The 21,229-nt window shown below is 48.7% G+C and overlaps 1 protein-coding gene across 3 annotated transcripts; it reads left to right on the top strand.

Annotated features, from left to right (window-relative positions):
• The first annotated feature begins 23 nt into the window (after positions 1 to 23).
• Positions 24 to 19,817, top strand: foxn2a (forkhead box N2a). Of its 3 annotated transcripts, none has more exons than XM_076018810.1 (6): positions 24 to 214; positions 10,163 to 10,743; positions 13,482 to 13,606; positions 14,152 to 14,201; positions 15,199 to 15,267; positions 16,015 to 19,817. In XM_076018810.1, exons 2-6 carry the CDS (start codon positions 10,177 to 10,179, stop codon positions 16,446 to 16,448), a joined length of 1,245 nt encoding a protein of 414 aa, XP_075874925.1. In that variant the 5' UTR covers positions 24 to 214; positions 10,163 to 10,176; the 3' UTR covers positions 16,449 to 19,817. The 3 variants fall into 3 exon arrangements, with proteins under 3 accessions (XP_075874925.1, XP_075874924.1, XP_075874923.1); XM_076018809.1 differs by having other exon boundaries at positions 24 to 218; XM_076018808.1 differs by lacking the exon at positions 24 to 214 and adding an exon at positions 9,618 to 10,012.
• Positions 19,818 to 21,229: the final 1,412 nt, after the last annotated feature.

Genomic DNA, 21,229 nt, shown 5'->3' with positions numbered 1-21,229 from the left:
AGGGGAGGGGTTTTGATTGGTTGAAGTGGGGCCCTGTTGCCATGGCGACGGCAACGGGTTTGGTAGCGTGCGCCGTGCGATCCGCCGCGCGCTGCGTGTATGGAGGAAGCAGCTGCTGATCTGATCTCTGACACCGTGCGAGACAGACATCTGAATAAACTGCGCACAGACGTGTCTCCGTAACTCACCGCGACGAGGCACGCCGTGCATGATTGTGAGTATGTGAATGTCTGTACGACTTTGGGTGGGCGACAACAAAAAAATTGAGCTCTGGTTTTTTATTTTGTGTCCGCCAGCCTACCGGGGTTGAGTTTCGAACAAGCTAAAAGTAAATGCGGTCAAGTGACTTTGCTTAGAGCAAGCCAGCATGGCAGCTCAAGCGACAGCATGTGGCACAGCTAACCAATGTTAAGATTAAGTACTTCGCAATGTCCGTTCCGACTCCAAGCTTCGGGCTCACGGAGTGAGATTTAAAGTAAAGGCTTGGCGGCTGCGGACCAAGACAATAAACCGTTACTACCAAATATTTCAGTTAGTTGGAGCTGATGCTAACGCTAGCTGTTCATGCGCCTTCATTGACCCGTCTAGCAGCTGCTAACGGCTTCTTTTGCCTTTCGGGTCCGACCACGGTAGCAACACAGTGGCTCAACTCACGCAGTCAAAAGCCAAAAAATACGAATTTCACCAACTGGTGTTAAGTTACTTCGCAACGAGGCTGTCCGCGAGCGTTGTGCAATGGTACACGTCATTGCGTGTAACTTTGTGTTGCTCATTGTGTCGCTGGCTGTGTTCGCTCGCGAGTCGGGGGCGATTTAACGCACCGGAGTAACTTATATCCAGTTGCTGAGCGCGTTTATTTAATTTTCGAGCACTTCACCCCTCTCCTTTCTCCATTTTTTGATCAGACTTGTTTTTTTCGGATTTTTTTTGAGGACGTGTCTGGGTTGTGTCGTGTACAGCGCTGTTAAATTGGTGTCGGTCCGTGTCCCTTCAAGATGTATGTACGTCAATGGAAAAGTCGACTAGTTGATGAAATATACTGACGCGAGCAGAGGTTCGGAGGCAACACTGGCCAGATAAGCACATGATGTAATGGATTATCACAAGATTGTCCCAGATATAGAGTGCTCTACAAACAATGTCAGAGTGGAGGAAAAATATCCAGATAATCCAGCTGAATGTGCGTTCTGTGTTGTGTCTGACTAGTTCCTCATTCACTTATGTTATTTCACGTTGGCCCGTACCTCTCTCCTCACCTGGTAGGGCTGGTTTTACCCTGGAAAACACCATCTAAAACATTTATTGTATGCTGTTGAGCCTTATATACGTATGCTTTGGAGACCAGGAAGTAATCCAAAATCTTCCGTCTGTGAGGTTTTGATAGTAATGTAGACTGACGCCACTTTCCTCTGGCACGGCAGTTGTGAAAGCCCTGGTGATAAATGGAAGACAAAGGCAAGAGGAGCTTAAAAGACAAAAAAAAAAAAAAAAATCCCAAAAAAGAGACAGATGTCTATCTGCCATTATTTCACCGCAAGAACCACCATGGTCATGATGTAGGTCAAGCCATCTGTTGTCTTGTGCTGTTGTTGTATATTGTTGTCCTTTAGGTGTTTGTATGTACAGGATACTCCTGAAGGGTAAGGACCTCCCAGAATAGATGAGAGGCTCTGCTAACTTGACTGACATTCATGACTATAAATAAGACTTGTTGTAACCCAACAATGTGTCTGTTGCTTAAGTGAACTGGCAATCATATCTAAAGTAATCAATCAACATAATCAGCTGGGTTGAATTGTCGCAAATTTTAGACATGACATTGCATTTGCTAAATGAGGATTATTGACCTATTGCAGTTACTGTTAAAGTACTGGGCATGGCATGGCATTCTAATACAGGGTACTTCTCAGTGAGACTCAACTCATCTTTCAACTTTATGGGACTTTGCAGCTTCTCTTTACAGATTTGAAGTTCTGACCTGATCTGATGCCTTTTGTGCCCATAACTTCAACTTTCACTTTGGAGCGAGTTCATGAAGATTAATCCCACGATTCTCTGAGGTATCCATTGTTTAACTGTATTACCAACACAGGAGACAAAATCGTACTAACTATATTTAAAGTCCTCTATTTCTTCACATTTGCCCACATTACATTTCTACTGCTCGGTTAACATATTTGTGTCCCTCTCCTGAGACGCAGCTCCGTTGTACTGTACTGATGACAGAACAGGAAGTTTCTCAGAGGATGTAGGATAACAATGAGGCAATATCACTGAAACATACAAAGTCCAAAGTTTCTTTTTTTTTTTTCCAGCAATGGAACACTTGTCGTGTTCAATTCTACAGCATATTTACACTGTCACATTTTAAATTAGAAAACTGCACGAGACTAGATTTAACATCCAGTCACAACTCCCTGTTTAAACAGAAGATGGACTGAATCTGCTCTTGGAAATGATGGTATTATCGTGTAATCAGCCTTATCACACTAATGTGTACTCTGCCCCAGAGCAAATGAAAGGTTGAGTCGTCCAAACTGTAGCGTGTTCTTGCAGGTACACAAGCAGCCATATTTGAGTTTATTACAAAAGGCCGAGCCACTGTGGTAGCAACCGTTTGCGATTGCTTAACCCCAGACTGAACCTGGCGGGACACGGGTCGGCTGAACGGCTCAAGGCTCTTTACTCAAGAGATCGCCGTGGAAAAAAATGTGATTGCCACAGAGTTTCGAGAGTTCGATTTCACTGTTTATCAAACGTGAAATAGGCCGTGGTAGTGGAGGTGGTTTAAAAGTCTGTTGATTGGCAGAGGAAGGAAGTGTGAGGTTGTCTGTTTAGTTGAGCTGACTTCAGTGTCACTGTTGTTTTGTTGGCACTTCACTGCGTCTTAACACATTGACGTGCATGTGCATAAAGCCTAGGTTGTTTTTAATAAACTTGTAAAATTCTTCTAATGGAAAAAAGATCTATTGATCCCTTATTTTTAGGCATTTAATTGAACAATAAACATGTCGCTGGGTGCCCAACAGTCACTAATAAACAAGCTGCAGCTCTATCAGCTGGCGTCCACCTATGTGGCTTCTGTGTTTGACTGCGCCGTGCAGATACGTGGTGGGATTGAATTATTGTTGCAGCACATGTTTCATCAATGGCTCACACCCACGTGTGTTATTTGACGGAGGGATATCCCCAAGACTGTGTGCTCTTTTGTTGTCTCAGGCCCACGATACTCAGCTAAACGCGCAAATGGTAGCAGCACTACTACTAGCAGTGTCTTAAGATGATGTGAACACTCAAGAGGAGTGCGTACACCCAAGTGAACCCTTTCTCCGTGAGATTGTCGGCCTCGGTTCGGTCGTTTTTGTCTCGTGTAGTTGGATTTTTTTTATTTCAGCGGAGAGTAAGTCTTGAAATTTGTCGGGGAAAAAAACAAACAAACGGGAATCAAGCATTTTTCATTCAAGCAAATTTCCGTCAAGTGGCTGGAATGGATAAGCTGCGCGAGGTTCGTTGGTAGGTGGCGGTATGAGCAACTTAGCATCACATGGCTGTGATAAAATGTAGAAGAAGTCGAGGCTATAAACAGGAACAAAACAAATGGTCTCCGGGGCGACGCACTGCTTGGCAAGTTGTTCTAAGGATTAGCGGCGGTGATATGTTTGGATATTTCTCATGGATGAGACGAAGGAATATTTTGGTCTCGCTGCGTCAGCTTGTTTAGCGGATGTCGCTCTATCAGTCAGCTTATTGCATTTACCATTTTACATAAGCGTACACAAACTCTTTTTGCGTATTAGATTTAGATTCGATTTGTCACATTGTGTCTGACCTGATTCTCCGCAAGACACAAGTGCTTTAAGTGTCGCTTAATCAGCTCAATTATCCCGAGTTAGCGTCACGAGCTCCACACGACGACGGAAGTCAGAATGTAGGAAATGTCAAAAAATGAAAACATGAATCGGTTCGAGCTCCGTATCTTGTATCTTGTCGTCCCTCAGTCAGCCTCAACTATCATTTCTCATCTCTTGATTGGTCACTACGGCTGTGTACCCCCCTAACCCTACCCCCAACGCTGGCCTCGGTCTTGGCCGGGGGGGCTTCAAGACGCTCATTAGCCCCCCCCTTCCTCCCCAGAAAGAGACAACGATCTGCAGACTTTCCTCGAAAGAAGGAGAAGGAGGGTAGCACGGCAGCGTTCTGTCACAATGGGCCTTTGTGTCATCACCCGCCACTGAATTAATGAGTTATTAATTGACAAATCAGGGCGTCTTGAGGATGTGCGGCGAAAACGACCGTCACTAAAACACCTCGGCACAGTGTTGCGAGTTGGCTAATGAGCCTCAATCATTTAATATCGCGGATGGGAAACAAAGCTCCCCGCTGGCATCAGGGCTGAAGATCTAAACGTCAGAATGACGCTTCACCGCATGAAAGTTTGATCACTGCGCTCTGTGTGCCAAAGTGCTGATTCCACAAGAATTAGCATGAAAGCACCGAGTCAGAGTTTTGCTATTTTTAGCGTTCTAAATCTTTGATGATATCACCTTGACGGTTTACTGAGAACAGAATGCTGTTTAAATCAGTTCCTTGCCAACGTGTCCATTCTTCCTACAAACATCCTGGCATTAAATCAACTGCGCCGCGTACATTTCAATCCCGCTACGACAAAAGCAGAGCTTGCTGCAGCGTAATGCGATTTCCGCCTCTTTGTCTGTTCCGTCAGCCGTCGTAGCTGATGTCGCCGAGCAATGCACGTACGTGTGTGTTTGTCGTAGGTTTTGTTAAAGTTTGTTTCTGAACATGTAACAGGTTTGGCTCCTACCTACACATGCCAGATAGTTTCCTGTTTTTCCTTGGAAAGTAATCTCATCCACGGCACATTCCTGGAAAGGTTTATGTTGCAAATGTGACCAAACATTTACACTGCTTTGAAATGCATAAAAAAAACAAAAAAAAACAAACCAGTAAACACATCCCAGCTGTTAATGGTAGTGTCTTGCATCCGACTAAACAAATGCAAAGCGATAGATATGGAAGTTTGTGCTGTTTTTTTTTTAGCCGTTTAAAAGTGTCTGCTGGTTGTTGTGCGTGTTGCTGAGCGTCCGCACGCTGAATTTAAAGCCTGGTGGACAAACAGATAAGGTTTCACCGGTGGCTGGGGGGCTGCTGTGTACTTTGACAGGCCCCCACTTTTGTTGACAGTCAAAGTGCAGTGCCGAGTGTTTGAGTTCGGAATCGCTGCGGGGAATTCGCAGTCTCCCAACGTCGCACGCTGTTATAGCCCCTTTGCCTCGGAGGCTCGTTCCTCCTCCAACTTTTAAGCGATTGCATCAATACGTTCATTAGGCTCTTCCCAGGTGATTGTCAGCAAGTCCATTGGCCGCACGCTGGCAGAATTCACAGATTGCCAGAGTAAATACTTCAACGAGCGCCACCTCTCCCCCGTCTGCCGTCTCTCTCTGCGCGCGTCGGGCCGAGCCCTCCCCCGTGTGTGAAGCCTGCGTTTGTTTGCCGAAAAATGAACTTCCTCAAACAGGCGGGGAGGTGTTTCCTTCCCTCCTGCTCCTCTGGTTGAGACTGTGAGGTGAATACTGAGAGCGACGGAGGAAACATGACTAGAGCAAAAACAACTGCTCCTTTGTACGGGCCCCAGCACGGGGCCGATTGTGATGCTTTGTGCCCAGCCTCTCCATTGGCTCCCGCCGCTCGGGGCCCGGAGCATATTTGAGAGTGTTTCATTTCGACTCGCTTTACCCGTAGCCTGATTAGCTGTCACGTGAATTGATGCCTTATTGGCTGTCACACATATTTTGGCCCTCCGCTGTGTTTGGAGTCCTACCCACTGGTATGGATCTGCCCCCCCCCCCCATCTCCTCCCCCTCCTCCTCCTCCTCCTCTTCGTCTCATTCAGATTTCCAGCTCTGCCGCCAGACTGGGTAGTCACCTAAATATCAGTTAGGGTTTCAAATAACAGCCCTCGCCGTGGGGCTTTTAAGCGACACGCCTTTGTGTACAGAGGTGTAACTGGTTTGTTGTCAACCGCTCGCTAAGAGGGCGCAGCACGGTGGCCGCCGGAAAAACCGAAGCGGCTCGAGGATTTGCGCGCAGCGTTCAAGTAAATTTCGCCGCCGCCTTTATTTCCTCTGATGAAAAGAAAGCGACTCGGTCAGCCGTTGTCCAGGTCGGCGGCCGGGCCCTCTCCTCTCCCACCGCTCTTTTGTCAGACAGGTTTGTTGGAGAGCGACGGCAGACTGCTCGCCTCAGCATTTTCTCACTCCCGTATTGATCCCCCTCCCTCGCCTCGCCTCGCTTCGCCTCGCCACCCCATCCCACCCCACCCCACCCCGCCCCACGTTAGCTCCCTCTCCATGCGCAGACATGAGCACAATCGCTTCCCCCTTTTACAGCGTTGGCTGCCGTGGCAACGGGAGTCCTGATCGTGAGATCCGCTCCCGAGAAAGAAGCGTCGCCCGGCCACCGCCACCTTTTTTTTTCACGCCGCCACCGCCATTATCTCCTTTAGTCCCCCCCACCCCCCACCCCCCCCCCCTCCCCTCTCTGCCCCACACACACACACACACACATACACCAGCATAGGTATTTGACACGTCAACAGCTCAACTGGCCTCTTCACGCTATCTCCATATGTCTTTGTGTCATTTTTCTTTTTTTTTTTGAAGGAAAGGATAAGCACTCGACAGGATAAAAGAGTCGATTGGGCGTTGGTGTGGTGGTGCTGGTGGTGGGGGGGGGTCTTGGCACCTGCTGTTAGTCGCTGCCTGTTTGCACATGAATGTGATGCGGCCGGCGGTGTGCGTGCGTGCGTGCGTGTGTGCGGGTCTATTTTAACTTGCAGATGAGCCGACAGGTCATCACCAGCGCTGGCTTTGGTGTATTTTCAAGGATGAGCAGCAGTCAACAGGCCAGCGTGGCTTATTAGCCCCCCCCCCCCACCACCACCCCACCCTCACCCTTACTCTTTACACACTGTGCCATTATTCACCGCGGGCTCCAGCCGCCTCTCTTTGATGCTGCTGCTCGCCCCCCCCCCATAAGAGCAAACGATAACTGCAATCGTCGCAAACAAGCCAGCGGTAATTAAGCAGCTGCAGTCACAATATAAAACTTCCTGTGTTTGGCGGGATGCGGGGCAGCCTTCCGCGTCGTCTGGCCCGCCCCTGTTGATATTCAAATGACGGGACTTCTCGACTGGGCCACTCGTAGAGGGGCTAAGCGCTTTGCAGAGCCAGAAGGGCCCAGCTGAGCGTTAAAGGAACACTTAACTTCCTGCAAAATGTTCCCTGCTCGTCTTTGTTGAGGTCAAAATGCCGTCTGATGAGCTGATGGCGCCAGTCAAACGCACGAAGAATTCCACCCGCCGAACCCGTAATCATAGAATTCTCGCACAGTTCTCAGAGCATTTCTGGCCAAATGCAGCGGTTGAATGTCCTGTCCGTCTTGCCCACACTCCAACCGAGATCGTTTGAGTCCGCGGGACAAACGGCAACCAGCGAGAAAACGGCTGTGGAAGTAAACATTTCTCCCTAAAACAATAGCAGACAGATCCGGGCTGACGACTCAGAATCCGACTCCATTGTTTGATTCGGCTGCGTGTTTCACTCGCTTTCCTCTCCTGTTTATCTGACGTTGCCTTGCCAACGCGCGCGTCTACGGAGGTGGGCACTCGGGGCGGGAGCGAAGCACCTCGGAGGGGCTTAAAAATGTTGTGTCGCTTCAAGTAAGGTTTCATACAACCACCCAGTGCCTTCTCATCAGCCTGCATGTCCCTATTTTTAAACCTCTCCAAGTGTTTGACTTTTTGCACGTTCAGGCTTTCAGTGATCATTCCAAGGATCCATTGTATCTCGAATACAACAGCCACGTCTCTATCGCGCGGGCTCGGAGCGGCCGGTCGAGCGGCCCGATCCCTCTTCACTCGTTCTGCCCTCGCCAGCTGTGATTTTTCTTCTTCTTTTTTTTTAATAGAGAAGGGCATTTCTCTCACCGCCTGACACAACTGATTGCTCTACTTTGCCGAGAGACGTGATTCATCGGAGACTGAAGATAACTTGCGCAGTCTCTTCGGCTGTCCCTTTTATCTCTCTCTCTCTCCCTCTCTCTCTTTCTCTCTCTCTCTCTCTCTCGCACTCGCATGCACAATCGTCTTGGGCCCACTTCCTTTTTTCGGAGATCAAAATTGCAGAAGTTTTCCGAGCCGCAGAAACAACAAAATGGCGATGGTGCTGAGAGTGGAGACTATCGGGCTTTGCAATCGTGGAAGCCCGGTTGTTGGAACCAGCATGTCGTCGCCCACCACCGGACAGACGGAACGTCCTGTAATGAGCACTAAATAATCCCAAACTGACTTTGAGTGGAGCACCCAGCCTGGAAGTGCGCTGCGTCCATCCCATCGACTGGCTTCGATGGAGTCATTTGTGTGTGTGTGTGTGTGTGTGTGTGTGTGTGTGTGTGTGTGTGTGTGTGTGTGTGTGTGTGTGTGTGTGTGTGTGTGTGTGTGTGTGTGCACACACACTTCCTCTCCTGTCTTATCCACTGCGCATCATTCCCAAGTTTGACCCAATTCTTCTTAACTTGTCTCAGAAATGAAGAGACATCCCTCTCCTCCGCCGCACTCGGTTCGACCTACAAATGCAGCCTCCGCAGGAAAAAATCACCATCCGGACCTGCAGAGCGTCTCGAGTCTTCTCGGCGGGGGCGGCGGAGGGCATTTTATCACTGGGCAGCTGCTTGGCTGTATAGCTGGGATCCAGCCGTGGGAGATTACTTATTTTATGAGCCTATCTTTCCACTGTTGGGATTTCTGCTGCTAATTGAAGGGGCGGCTGGGTTGTCATGGTGACACCCAGGACAGACAGCGAAGCTTGTTGCGAGCCGAGCCGGAGTGACGCCTTTGTGGTCTCGCCAAGCGAGACTCACTTTGCCCGCTTTGCCCGCTTCGCGTGCTCAGACCTCGCCGTTTTGGGGGAGGAAGGTGTTCAGATGTGAGTTTTTTTTTTTTGCGGAGGTAAAAAAATAAATAAATAAAAAGGGTTCCGTCAAGATGGAGAAGCCAGCCGCACCTCCCACTCTCTTTGTGAGAAAGTGTCATTATCTCGTAGACGGCGGCACTTAATGACACGGAGCTCACGGCAATAGTGGATTTCCTGGCGCGGCAAAATGACTGATAACTCCCAGGTTCCGCCGCCTGGTTGCACTACTTAATCTGGCGCGCGGCAAATTGCGACTGGAGCCCCCGCCGACTGCAGATCAGCCCTGTGAGGGCCATCCATCCACTCGTCAAGATGGAGACCCTCCACTTCGTTGCGGGTTCTGAACAGCCGGGGGGGGGGGGTGCTCCGTCTTAACGCGACAAGACGTCTCGGGAAATGAGGTGGGTGTCGAGGAGTGGAGGCTCAAGTCAGTTCGGCCTCTCGAGAGGTTCAGAGAAGGTTCTCTGCGGGAGTCAAGAGCAGGTGGGCGGGAACTTCCAAGGGCCACTCGGCCCTCGCCCAGTGTGAGTGAGTGCGGAGGAGAGTGGCAGCGAGAGGACCGGCCAGTGTGGTGCAGAAAAGGAATAGATTGATAGATTTCAAAGCTCTTTTGTTGTGCAAGATTCTCTGTACCGGTGAAGCCTCTTCGAATAATATTATATGCATTGTGTCAGTGAAATTCCCAAACCCACTTTTCATTGTGTTGACACACACACACACAGTTGTGGAGATCAGCCCCGCAAAAGCGTAGTGACGCCTCTCACAGGTTAGTGACAACCGTGGCCAAGTGTTTGTTCCGCTCTCTGGAGTCGTCCCCTGCTGCCGTCCTTTGTTGCACCAAGAAAATATCTGTTTCCAACAGGAAGCTGAACTTGAGCATTTTTGATGGAGGCCGTAAACGCAGGGCTAAAACAAGCTTCCGTTTATGCACGTTGGGTGCGTCTGTTCATGCCATGCGGCTCTGCTGAAGCCTCATCCTCACTGCCCTGCTGTCGTCTCTATGCTGTGTGTTGCATTTCGTGGTATGAAAGTTGCTTTATGAATAAAATCAGATTGGATTTGTTTTTGAAAAACACAGATCTCAAATTGGATACAAATACGGGGCCTCTGATACATATGCAGATCCAATCTTTTCGCATCACTGACTCTTTGCGCTCTGTCTTTCTCCGCAGACCTCCTTGATTTAATGGGTCCAATTATTGGGATGTCGCCAGATAAAAAAACGGAAATCCCGGGTATGCAAGAGGAGCGGACGGGCCTCCGAGGCGTCTGCGGCGTGGGCACGCTGCCCGAGGCGGAGTGCGCCTCCAGCCCGCTGGCGACCAGCGTGGACTGCAACGGGGGCGCCGAGGACGAGGAGCTCACCAACCTCAACTGGCTCCACGAGAACCTGCTCCAGAACTTTACGCTGGGGGGACCCGAGGCCCAGCCCAGCGGCAGCCCCCTCTTCGACATCGAGGGCGACTACAAGTCCGGCCAGGGCGCCTCCTCGTCCTCGTCCTCGTCCTCGTCGCACTGCCGGGGCAGGGAGCGCGACTCGCTCAAGTCCAAGCCGCCGTTCTCCTTCTCGCTCCTCATCTACATGGCCATCGAGCAGTCCCCCAGCAAGTCGCTGCCCGTCAAGGAGATCTACGGCTGGATCCTGGAGCACTTCCCCTACTTCTCCAACGCCCCCACCGGCTGGAAGAACTCGGTTCGCCACAACCTGTCCCTGAACAAATGCTTCCGCAAGGTTGAAAGGACTTTGGGAAAGGTAGGCCGGCCGTGTCCCTCTCGATCTTGTTAAAAAGAACTTCCCTTCAAACTTTTTCTCCTCGCCGCGTTTCTGGGTTGTTCGGTCGAAACAAACCCCTCGGCCCGAGAAGCCTCCTCGACGCTTAAACAGTGCGCTGCTTTGTGCTGCTGCTGCTGCTGCTGCTGCTGGGGCGGCTCATGTGACCGCGTCGATCGCTCCCAATACATCCTCATCCACCCCCCCGACGCTCCGCCGCGATAAGGCTGGAATCCAGTCAAGGTCACAGATGCTCCAGCGCGGAGGAATTGCGAGCGCAGCACAAACACAATAGGTTTTATCTCGTCCCCCGAGCGGCGCAAGGTAGCGGCGCCGCTGTTTTTAGCCGACCCGGCGATGGAAACCTCAATGTCAGAGTGTCGGGGGTAGTGCAAACATGACCTAGAGGGAAGAGATGAGCTAGCACGAAGGGTAAGTGGTGGGGCGGGGGAGGTCTTCTGCTGCAGCCTGGCCCCAGGCAGAGTCGCTTCTTCCTGGTGATTTTGTGTTTGGTGCTCCCGCGAGCCGCGATGAAAGCAGAACCTTCCCCTCTGCGCCGCCACTTCTAACACACCGGGAGCAAATTGTCTTGGAAATGAGTGAAAGCACTTCCGAGATGCTGAGTTTTCTTCCTCGTGGATGCTCTAAACTTTTAGATGAGGTTAGATACAACTTTATTGATCCTTTCAGACTGTGTCCTCAGGGAAATTAAACATTGTAGTTGCGACAAAAGTGCAAGAATACCAAGTACAGAAGAAACGGATTATTGCTAAGATTTCAGACATTGTGATTGGCAAGTGCCCCGAGGTCTGGGTGATGTTGGGGGGGGTGGGGGGGGCAGCGTGAAGGATGAGGTTGTTGTTAAAAATGTACATTTTTATCCATTGTCCCTCTCAAATAAAACTCCTTTGAATCTTTAACACACATGATAGCAAAAACAAACAAACAAACAAAAAAAACAACTCTTAAATATTCTCCTCTTATGCCTGCATTGATCGGCAATCCAAAATGAATAGAAATGCTTACAGTGAACCCTACAAGTCAAAATGTGATTCCTACATGCATAACAAATTGAACTGTCCAATTCAGCCTTGATTCGGTCACTGTAACTTTTTCCCTCCTCCCATTGCGGACACATTTTGCCTCCGTTGGACGGATCTCTTGTCCGGCGTCTCCGTCGGACTCGCCGCTCGTGTTAGAATCAGAAATCAAATCAAAATCTCGCCGCTCGCAGCCCGGTCAGCCGCTCCCCGAGCCTCAGCCCCGGCGTCCCGCCGCAGAGGTCGGCGCGGCTCTGTGCGCCTGCAGCTCGGCGTGCAGGTGCAACCCGCCGCCCCGAGCCGCTCGTCGTCTGCCGAGAGACGGCTGCCGCCGCCGCCGCCGCCACCGCCGTCGTCACATGACACTGGCTGGTGGTTTCCGTTGCCATGGAGACATTTCCTCCTTCCTGCGTCGAGGCTGGCTGGTAATCTGAGTCAAGGTTATTCTCCTCCCTCCCTCCCCTCCCTCCCTCGCTCCCCCCTTCCTTCGCTCTGCTCTCCCGGCAGACTGGGCGAAATCCGGCCATCAGATAAAGTGACAGCCAGCGCGTCAGCGGCCGACGCACACGTTCCCATGTCGCCGAGCGGCGCTCGCGCCACTTCCTGCCTTTGTGCTGGCTGTTTAGGAATTCCTAGTAAAGCCTTTCATTCTCTCCCACCTTCTTGCTCTCAGTGCGGTCGGCGTGACTGTCACAGTGATCTCACGGTGGCGTTCACGTACTGCACCTGCTTTCACCCTGGTCTAGGTTGCATGTAGTTATTTTGTTACATCGCAGCTAAGCCCTTTGGAAGATGCTTTCATTTTCTCTTCTTTTAGCAACACAAGGATGATTCATTCACAAAAAGAATTTATGCCTCCAAGATTTTTTTTTTCTCTTATGTCAAAAGAGAGTCCTTGTCCTTGCAGTCCTTGTTTATTTTATTTATATAGTGCCTGGTTTTGTATCAGTCGCAATTCAAAGTGCTCAATTCCAGCGCAGCCAAAGGTAGCAGCTGATAACTATTGATTGACGATATCCTGCGAGTAATCATCCCGGAGGTCGATTGTCTTTCTTTTCGCCCGAGGTTTGTCCGCAACGAGGTGGTTGTGCCAAACCGACGGTCCGCTCGCAGGAAGAGGACGACCTCCTCGTGCAGCGACGCTGCCACCCAGCTTTTACAGCCGGCTGAGGATTGGGTTATTTATAACCCTTAATGTAATCATTTATTGAACATCCAAGTGTTGGAGTCCCTGCAACCGTGCTGAACTAGTGAGTTGGTGGGAAGGGTCCATAACACCGGCCGCTGTCATTAAGTGAAATGGTTCCTGGTCTCGGCTACGCTGTGTTTTCAGCATCAGCAGAATAATAGGAAACGACTCGACTTGTCCGTTACGTGAAATGCACAAACAAAACGTCTTTGAGCCAATTATAGCAAAGAAGGCTGTCGCCGTGCATGCGTGACCGTGACTGCGTGACCGTGATCAAAGCAGTTAATATGAAAGCGGTGCACTCTCGCGCACTACACGACAACACACAACGTCGCAGGAGTTCTTTTCAGGAACTCCAGGTTCGAACGCATCGAGCTAAGAGTAAACCAGCGGTGTGGTACATTTTCAGCAGACCTTGTAGATGTAGACCTTCCCCGTGTTGGCTATGAATCTGCAATATGACTGTTGTCCACTCTGCTCGCCCCCCTCAGGCCAGCGGGAAAGGTTCCCTGTGGTGCGTCGACCCCGAGTACCGGCCCAACCTGATCCAGGCCCTGAAGAAGCAGCACTTCCCTGCCGCACATGCCTTCTGCACACCACCCGCCTCCCCACCCAGGTAGCGTCTCCTCCGCTGACCGTCACTGTCATGGGCAGAAATGTAGAAAACACGTTTCAATTGACATTTTCAATGTCAATTGAAAATGAACAAAAGTAAAGTTACAACAACATATGGCTTTGAGGCTTGGAAGCTTTGGAATGACTCTTAAAACATACAAAAAAAAATGATGAACAGCTATTTTATGACTTACTTACTATTAATATACATTTCTTCAAGTTCGGCGGGCCAGATTGAAAAGCTTAACGGGCCGCATATGGCCCCCGGGCCGTAGTTTGCTCATGCCTCTGTGTCTTTTGGTCCTCGTCATTGAATGTTTTTAGAATGCATCGCTCACACGCCACTGGCTACTGGCCAGCCGTGCATATCACAGCAGCGCAGTTATTTTATGTACATGCGTATCGTATTCAAGTCTGCTTATGGAATAATAATTCAAAGTTGGAGTAAAATATTCCTCTCTATAAATAGTGGCATTGAGTGGAGCACCAGTCAATGGTTTCATTGATGAATTCCTTGCTAATTGAAGATCTCTTCCCGCCCCTCAGTGCCTCCTCCCCCCCTCGACATCTCTTTGAACAAGGCTGCTCATTCAAAGGTGAGACCTCAACTTTACCTCTTGTTGTTGTTGTTGTTGTTGTTGTTGTTGGACGTTGTGACGTAAACTATTTCGATTTTTTTTTTTTAATCCTCCTTTTAAAACAAACAGAAAAAAAACGCCTCGCATTTTCTTTATTGAGTGTTTGTGCAGTGTTTTGCTTGCGTTGCCTCGCACATCGAGCATCACTGTGTTTGACTTTATTTATTTCCTCATTTATTTTACTCTCAACTCTTGGTTGCAATTTGTTGTTTTCAATCCATCGACGCCTCATGACGATGCTCAAGGGCTCCAGGTGACGCCTCCTCCTCCTCCTCCACCTCCTCCTTCTCTCCCCTGGCCGCCTCTTTTTGGATTTGTAACCTTGGCGACAGGCGGGGGGGTTTTGCTGCGTGCAGAGTGTCGAGCACTCAGTCTCACTGTAACCATTAATAATTTAGAGCCTCAGAAGTGAGCTATGGGGTTTTTAGACACTTTGTCTGCTCTGTGGAGATTGGATGCACTCACTCTGTCGCCGGCTGGAATTCATCCTTCCCGTCGCTTCACCCAGCGGGGAATTTTGTCTCAGTCCTTAAACAGGTCCCGTATTTGGACCCGTTTTGGATTTTTATTCCGTCCAGGCAGATTTGCATGATTAATCATCCCAGCAGCCTTCTAGATCTCTAGATAACAGCATATTTAGCCCTCTGTTTACAACCTCCAGCGAAAAACACCCAGACAGTCGGTATTAGGTGGCGCTACTGCCTGTGGTATTAGTGCCCCTAGTGACATCACAAAGGCTCCAGATTTCCAGAATATAGAGTTTTTTTTAGCCGCCTTTTCCTTAAAGTGGAGCAAACACGGACGGATTTTTCTCCCGTTTTGTGGAAGTTCCTCGTCGGGATCGAAATATCGGCGGAAAACACGGGCGTGAACCTCCAGGACGAGCTGAGGCTGCCACGTGGCCACGCTGTCACGCCTTAGGACTGACCATCATGCATGTTCTCTCCTCTTCCAGAGTCTGACATTGACGCTGCCACTGCCATGATGCTCTTAAACTCTGCCCCCGGGCACCACGTTGACCCATGTAAGAGACTCCACACCCAGGGAGCCATGCTGTCACCTCTTCCTCCCGGTCCACACATCCCACCCACGTCATCGCTTTAGCCTCCCCTCATTCTGTGTGCTTTTGATTTGCAAACGTCGTGTTCGTTACTCGTTTCCTGTGGGCTAATATTGTTGGTTTGTGAGGGTTTTTAAACAGCGGACTTCTTACCCATTTCAGTTCAGAGAAACGGCTGTGAAATTTGGAAAAGATGCCTTAGTCAGCTTGCGGGCAGGAAAATTAAAGGGGAAGCAAGTTCATAATGAACAACTTTAATATGACGTCTTAAAGTCATCCTAAGAACATTTGGAAACTCCAGAAATTTGATACTTCAACCAACTTCCAAACAAATTTGCCTGCAAGCTGGATTTCAAGGTTAGATTAATACTTTAGTGCACTAACCTGGTAGAGTTATGATTCCATATTGAAATTATAGTATATGAAATGAGATATTGTTACATCATGCTCTTTGTGTCTTAGGAAAAGACATTCTAATTTCACTTTATACCATTAATTAATTATCTTCACTTGCAACTTTTTACTAACTTTTCCTGCTTTTTTACATGAGTAAACCACACTTACACTGAACAGCCACCCAGCTCGATGCTAATTCTGATCGTCCGCGCCTCAGTCTCAGCCTCGACCACACACTAACCCTATTACGGAACTGTCTTCGGCGTCGGCCGCGCCTTCCTTTCCCCTTTTTGAAAGTCTCCCCTCTCTCACCAGGCAACTCCGACAACCCGCTGGACCTCTCCCGGCCCGACTCGGTCCTGGTGAGCAGCGACCCCAAGCAGGACCACAACTACAGCAGCGTGGCCCTGCAGCGCTGCTCCTCCCGCTCCTCCTCCTCCTCGTCGCTGTCCTCGCTGGACGAGGGGGGCTGCACCGACGGGCAGTCCCGCCGCGCCGGCAGCGAGGGCTTCCACAGCGACGAGGACTCCGACCTCTTCTGGGACGAGAGGGCGGCGCCGCGGCCGACGCCGCGCCGCCCGCCCGCCATCAAGTGGCCCGTGGGCAAGAGGGCGCGGCGCGAGGCCAAGCAGGAGCTGGACGAGGAGCTGAAGGAGGCGGCCGGCTCGCTGCTGCACCTGGCCGGCATCCGCAGCTGCACGGAGGGTTCCAAACGCACTGTCAAAAGCACAAAGTTCAGCAGGAAATAAAAGATGTTTTTTTTTTTGTTTTTTTGTTTTCTTCGTCTCCTGTCGGACTCCAGACCCTGTGAACCCCTGACCTCCAGCCTCCCAACAACCCCCCCCGTCCTCTTCCTCTCCTCCTCCGCCCCTACGATCGTGTGCCCCAGTGTGCCTCCTCCTCCTTATCCGATCATTCACTGGCCATTTCAAGCCTTTTGTTTTGGAATATTCCTGTCCAGCGAAGAAAAAAAAAACACAAAAAAAGAAACGAGAAACAAATGGCAATAGCATCCTTCACGCAGGAGAACAAAGCCATATAGAGACTTCTGAGACTTTGGGGGGGTAACTGCCGGGCATTGCTGTTTGGGGCTTTGGAGAACCATTGAGAAGAAAACCTATCCAAAGTGAAACTGCCTGCTTCTGTTGGATTAACAGACTCGTGATTTTTTTTTTCTCTCACCCCCCCCTCCCCTCCCATCACCCCCCAACTCTCTCTCTCCCCGCTAACGGACGGCGCAGGAACAGCGGGAAGATTTGTACCCGAAAAAAGCGTTTGCATGCCTTCTCCTTGAACCTGTATCCTCTTCCAAGTGAACCTATTTATGAAGCGAATGAGTGCATGTTTGTAACCGACAGAAATCTAACCTCCTGGTGTTCCAAGTCTCTCCTCTTTTTGTGCTCAAGAACGAGAAGAAGAAAAAAAAAACGCCACTGTATTTTTTTTCTTTTCTTTGGAAAGGAATTCTTGCGCCACCGATCCTCTTTGTCAGAGAGATGCAATAACGAATCCACAATCTTAACCTTCTCTGTTTCTTTCACGTCATTTCAAGGTGATTTTTTTTTTTTTTTTTTTTTCAAATGACAATTATTAATTGTTATTATTTTAAATTTCCGAGTTGCGTGTGCCGATCCGCTTTTAGAACGCCGGGGTGAGCCTGTTCATACCTGCGGCTGTGTCTCAGGACCGGAAGAGATGTTGAAATGGAAACGTTCCCGCTGCCAAATTTAGTTGCAAAGTCATTTTAATTCAGCTTTGCAGCCGCCTGATCGAAAGAAGAAGACGACAAAAGCTCCTCCTCCTCTTTTCTTTTAATTCATCGGTGATCTGTGTGTTTGCGTCACTGTGCAGACACGCGAGGTCAAGTCCCGCTCTCGTTGACGCAATGACGCAGCCGACGCAATGCAAAGTGTCTCGTCGGGTGCCCCGTCGTAGTGATTAGTGTCAATTTTTTATTTTTTTTTGCGCGAGCGAGCTGCATTTGGAGCCAGAGACATGACGGCAAAGATGGAAAACGTTTCATCAAATCAAATCCAAACTGGAGCGGCCCGACCAGATGAGTGGTGCCGCCGCCGTATCATAGGTGCTTCTCGACCCCCCCTACTTCCCCTTGCTTCCTTATTTTGAGTTTGCAGTTTGATTATACCTCCGCGTGTGTGTTTTGCCTCGTTTCCGAACCCCCCCACCCCCCCCTGAAGATTACAGGAGTCCCTCCCTCTCTCCCCACCATCATCCGGACGAGTTAATTTGTAAGTTTGGCGCTGTAGGGCAGGAAGGACGGAACGATGGCCTCTGCGCAGGTCTGTCTGTCTGTCTGTCTGTCTGTTCTCCTCTCGCTTTCCAAAAAACAAGAACCCCGTTGGTTGACCGTCGTCGCATGCAGCTCGCTTTAGAGGAAGTCGGGGAGCCACTTGTGTCAAAGACGATTCTCATTTTAGACTGTGTTTAAAAAGAAGAAGAAGAAGAAACAAAAACTGGGCCTGCCTGCCCTCGACGTGCAGCACAAAGTTAAAACACGCAAAGCGATACACTGGAAATTTGACTTTTGCTTTTGTTTTGTTTGTTTTTTTTCCTTCCTCCTCACTGTCATGCATCACATTGTGTTGAAGTACAACGTGCATGGTTGGTGCCAAACATCTTTTTTATTTTAGTTTTTTTTACCCACCCGTGCCACTGATTGAAAAATAAGAAAAGCTGCAAAGGGTTGTGCGTTGTTGGCGCTCCCCTGCAGTCACAGTGTGGTTGTGACTTGGGGCGACGCTGCCCGGCTTCTGTGAAATCATCCCAACAGGAAATGGGAGAGGACTCGGTGACTTGACCATTTCATTTTTTTTTCTTCTTGGTTTTTCGCTTTCCGTCACTCGACGAAGTGGGAACGCGAGCCGCGGTTCCCGCCAGTAATACTTGCATACACTGGTCTCATTTAGCTGTGAAAAAAAAAAGAACAACTTGTTGTTCATGAATCATCATTTTATTTATGAAAATTAATTTATGGGATTTTTTGTTTTAAGAAAAGCTATCAAGTTCTAGTCATTTAAAACAAATGACTGCACTATCTTCTTTCCTCCCTCTTTCAAGTCCTTTAATTTTCTTTTGTTTTACAGCAATACATCTGTTCTCCACTCACTATGTTATAGTGAGGAAGTATTTTTGCCAATATCTGTTGTCTCTAGAGTGTTTTTATTCTTTAAATTTAACACTGACTGCCAGGTTTTCTTGATGTTTTGTTGTTTATGTTTCTTGCTCTGTGTTAAAATGGATAAAAGTCGATTAACTTTGATCCGGAAACCTTTATTTTATTTTATTTTGCTGTCGTTGTTGTTGTTGTTGCCAAAAGCGATGGACAGACGGGGGTTTGATAAAATGAGATGCACACTTTCAGCATGTACTGTTTCTTTGGAAGCGGATGGAATTGTTTTTACATTTGTCTCATTTTATGTTTAGACGTGTTGCGTAGATACAAATTCAAGATAAGCTCCTGATTTCATCCCAAATTAGAAACTTTAGGGGGGGTCAAAACAAAAAAGCTACTGCCACACATAACTCATGCTGCCAGTTTGTGGTTTTTTTTTTTTTTTTTTTTTTTTGCAATGTAACTGGAACACATTGACTGCCATTGTACGGATGCAGACCTACATAGATGTAGGATGATGGAAAACTTCTGACGAGACCTCAAGGAAAGAAAAAAAAATCTCTGGTTCTTTCTGTAGCACTTGCGAAAGGAACGTGACGTTAATTTGGCAGCGGTGCCAATTCATCCATCTGATCCACGGACGAGCTACCTGAAGATCACTGTTCAGGGTCCCTCCTGTTAAACTGCCCATTTGCTCCATCGCTCAGTAGCTGTTTTGACATCCTGATTCTCAGATTTCTCCTGCAGTTCCTCGTGGGTGTGATGGTTTCTGAGTGTTCTGTCGCAGTCGACCGAGCTGCCCAATCCAGTATCAGTTTGTGTCACTCGTCTGCCGCGTCTATCGGACTGACACACCTTTTGGTTTTTGTATGCTAACCTCTGTTGATAAAAAAAAAAATGTTTATAAGATTTATTTTCGCCAAAGATATGCAATTGCATTATATATGGTATTACAAAATATTAATAAAAACCTGTTCCTTGTTAACGCCTTGTGCATCGTTTTTAAGTCAGCCTGAGTGACTGTGAGTGAAGGTACCATGTTGGGCAGAACCAACAGCATTTTGTAGTACTGCATGTCCCTAGCCATGTAAGTGAACTCTATAGAGATGGAAAATTTGGTTTCCACAAGGTGTAATTTGCAGTTTTCTAGAGATCTTCAAAGTACTTGAATGCTCCACTGAAGTCCAGGATCCTACGAAAGAGGATTTGGGCCACAAGAAGAGAAAAAAATATTAGAGGAAGGAGATTTTTATGTAAGTTTCCATTTCGAGTTTTAAGTTGAAACTTTTCATGAATGAAGTCAAAATTTTGTGGTAAAAGTCGACGTAAAAAAGACTAAATTTTGTGAATAAAGTCAATGTAAAGAAAATACGAAATTTCGTAAATAGTCAAAATTTCGTGCGAAAAGTCGATGTTAAAAAAAAGGCCGGCAAGTAGACTGGATGGATGGACTTGCGCGCAGAGCCATTCGAGTTAATTCTCGACATTTAAACTTACTTCACGTTGACATTAATTGCAAAATTTCAATTTTATTCTCAGAATTTAGACTTTAATCCCAAAATTTCAATTTATTCTTGAATTGGAAACTTGGAAAAAAAAATCTATCTTAGTTTTTTTCTCCTCTTGTGGCCCTTAGCCTCTTCTGTAAGGATCTGAGAGGCACTTGATTGCCAAATTTTACATTGAGGATAAAGGATTCTAGCTAGTGTTTGTCCCTTCTGCTCCGGTTGCAAGAAGCTGCACCCATCTTTCAGTGCGTTTCGGCCCCCTCGCCACACTCTCCTTCCTTTCTCTTCCTCATCTTACACACGGCAGGCTGCCAGATATGCACCTCGCATTCATGTAAATTCCAGGGCGATGCCAGCGATGGACGCATCATCAGATGTCCTGACGGCACTCTTGGCTGTAAGTTAATTAGTCATGGAGGACTGTGGGACGAACACAGTGTGACCCTGAACAAGGGCTTGTCTGACTAGCCTCAGGCCCACTGGCACGGCTCTATTGTTCAATGGACTCCTGTGTGTCGACTGGATGAGGGAGGGAGGGTGTGGAGGGAAGGAGGGGGGGGGCTTTTCCCCACTGACTGCCTCAATTCAGCTGGAAATCAGAACATCGCTCCCCCTCTCCCCACCCAACCAACTCCCTCACACTCGCACAGCCTTAGCAACCAAGCCACGCCGACAGTTGCCTGGCAACCAGACAATGCCGGAGCTGCTGGCTGTGGTTCTTGTGTGTGTGTGTGTGGAGGATAGTTTGTGTTTTGCCTGCATGCGTTGGAAAGTGGGGAAAGAGCTGAGGAAATGCCTTTCTCTCTGGAGAAAGAACACTCAAGGAAACTCTTGAGTGTTCAGTTTGCGGATCGAAAAGGTAACAGAGTTGGAGAGAAAGGAAGGGCCG

Source organism: Nelusetta ayraudi, unplaced genomic scaffold (assembly GCF_046127955.1).
Source record: "Nelusetta ayraudi isolate G7.1 ecotype Tasmania unplaced genomic scaffold, CSIRO-AGI_Nayr_v1 ptg000008l, whole genome shotgun sequence".
In the NCBI taxonomy this organism is placed as follows: Eukaryota; Metazoa; Chordata; class Actinopteri; order Tetraodontiformes; family Monacanthidae; genus Nelusetta; species Nelusetta ayraudi.
The sequence above is the reverse complement of the archived record's forward strand: the minus strand, read 5'-3'. Positions and strand labels throughout refer to the sequence as shown.

Excerpts from the sequence above, each read along its gene's own strand:
- foxn2a (XM_076018808.1), top strand. The coding sequence starts at position 9,916 with ATGCACGTTGGGTGCGTCTGTTCATGCCATGCGGCTCTGCTGAAGCCT. Across the intron at positions 13,607-14,151 it reads CCACCCGCCTCCCCACCCAG|TGCCTCCTCCCCCCCTCGAC; the intron begins GTAGCGTCTCCT and ends CCCGCCCCTCAG. Across the intron at positions 14,202-15,198 it reads ACAAGGCTGCTCATTCAAAG|AGTCTGACATTGACGCTGCC; the intron begins GTGAGACCTCAA and ends CTCCTCTTCCAG.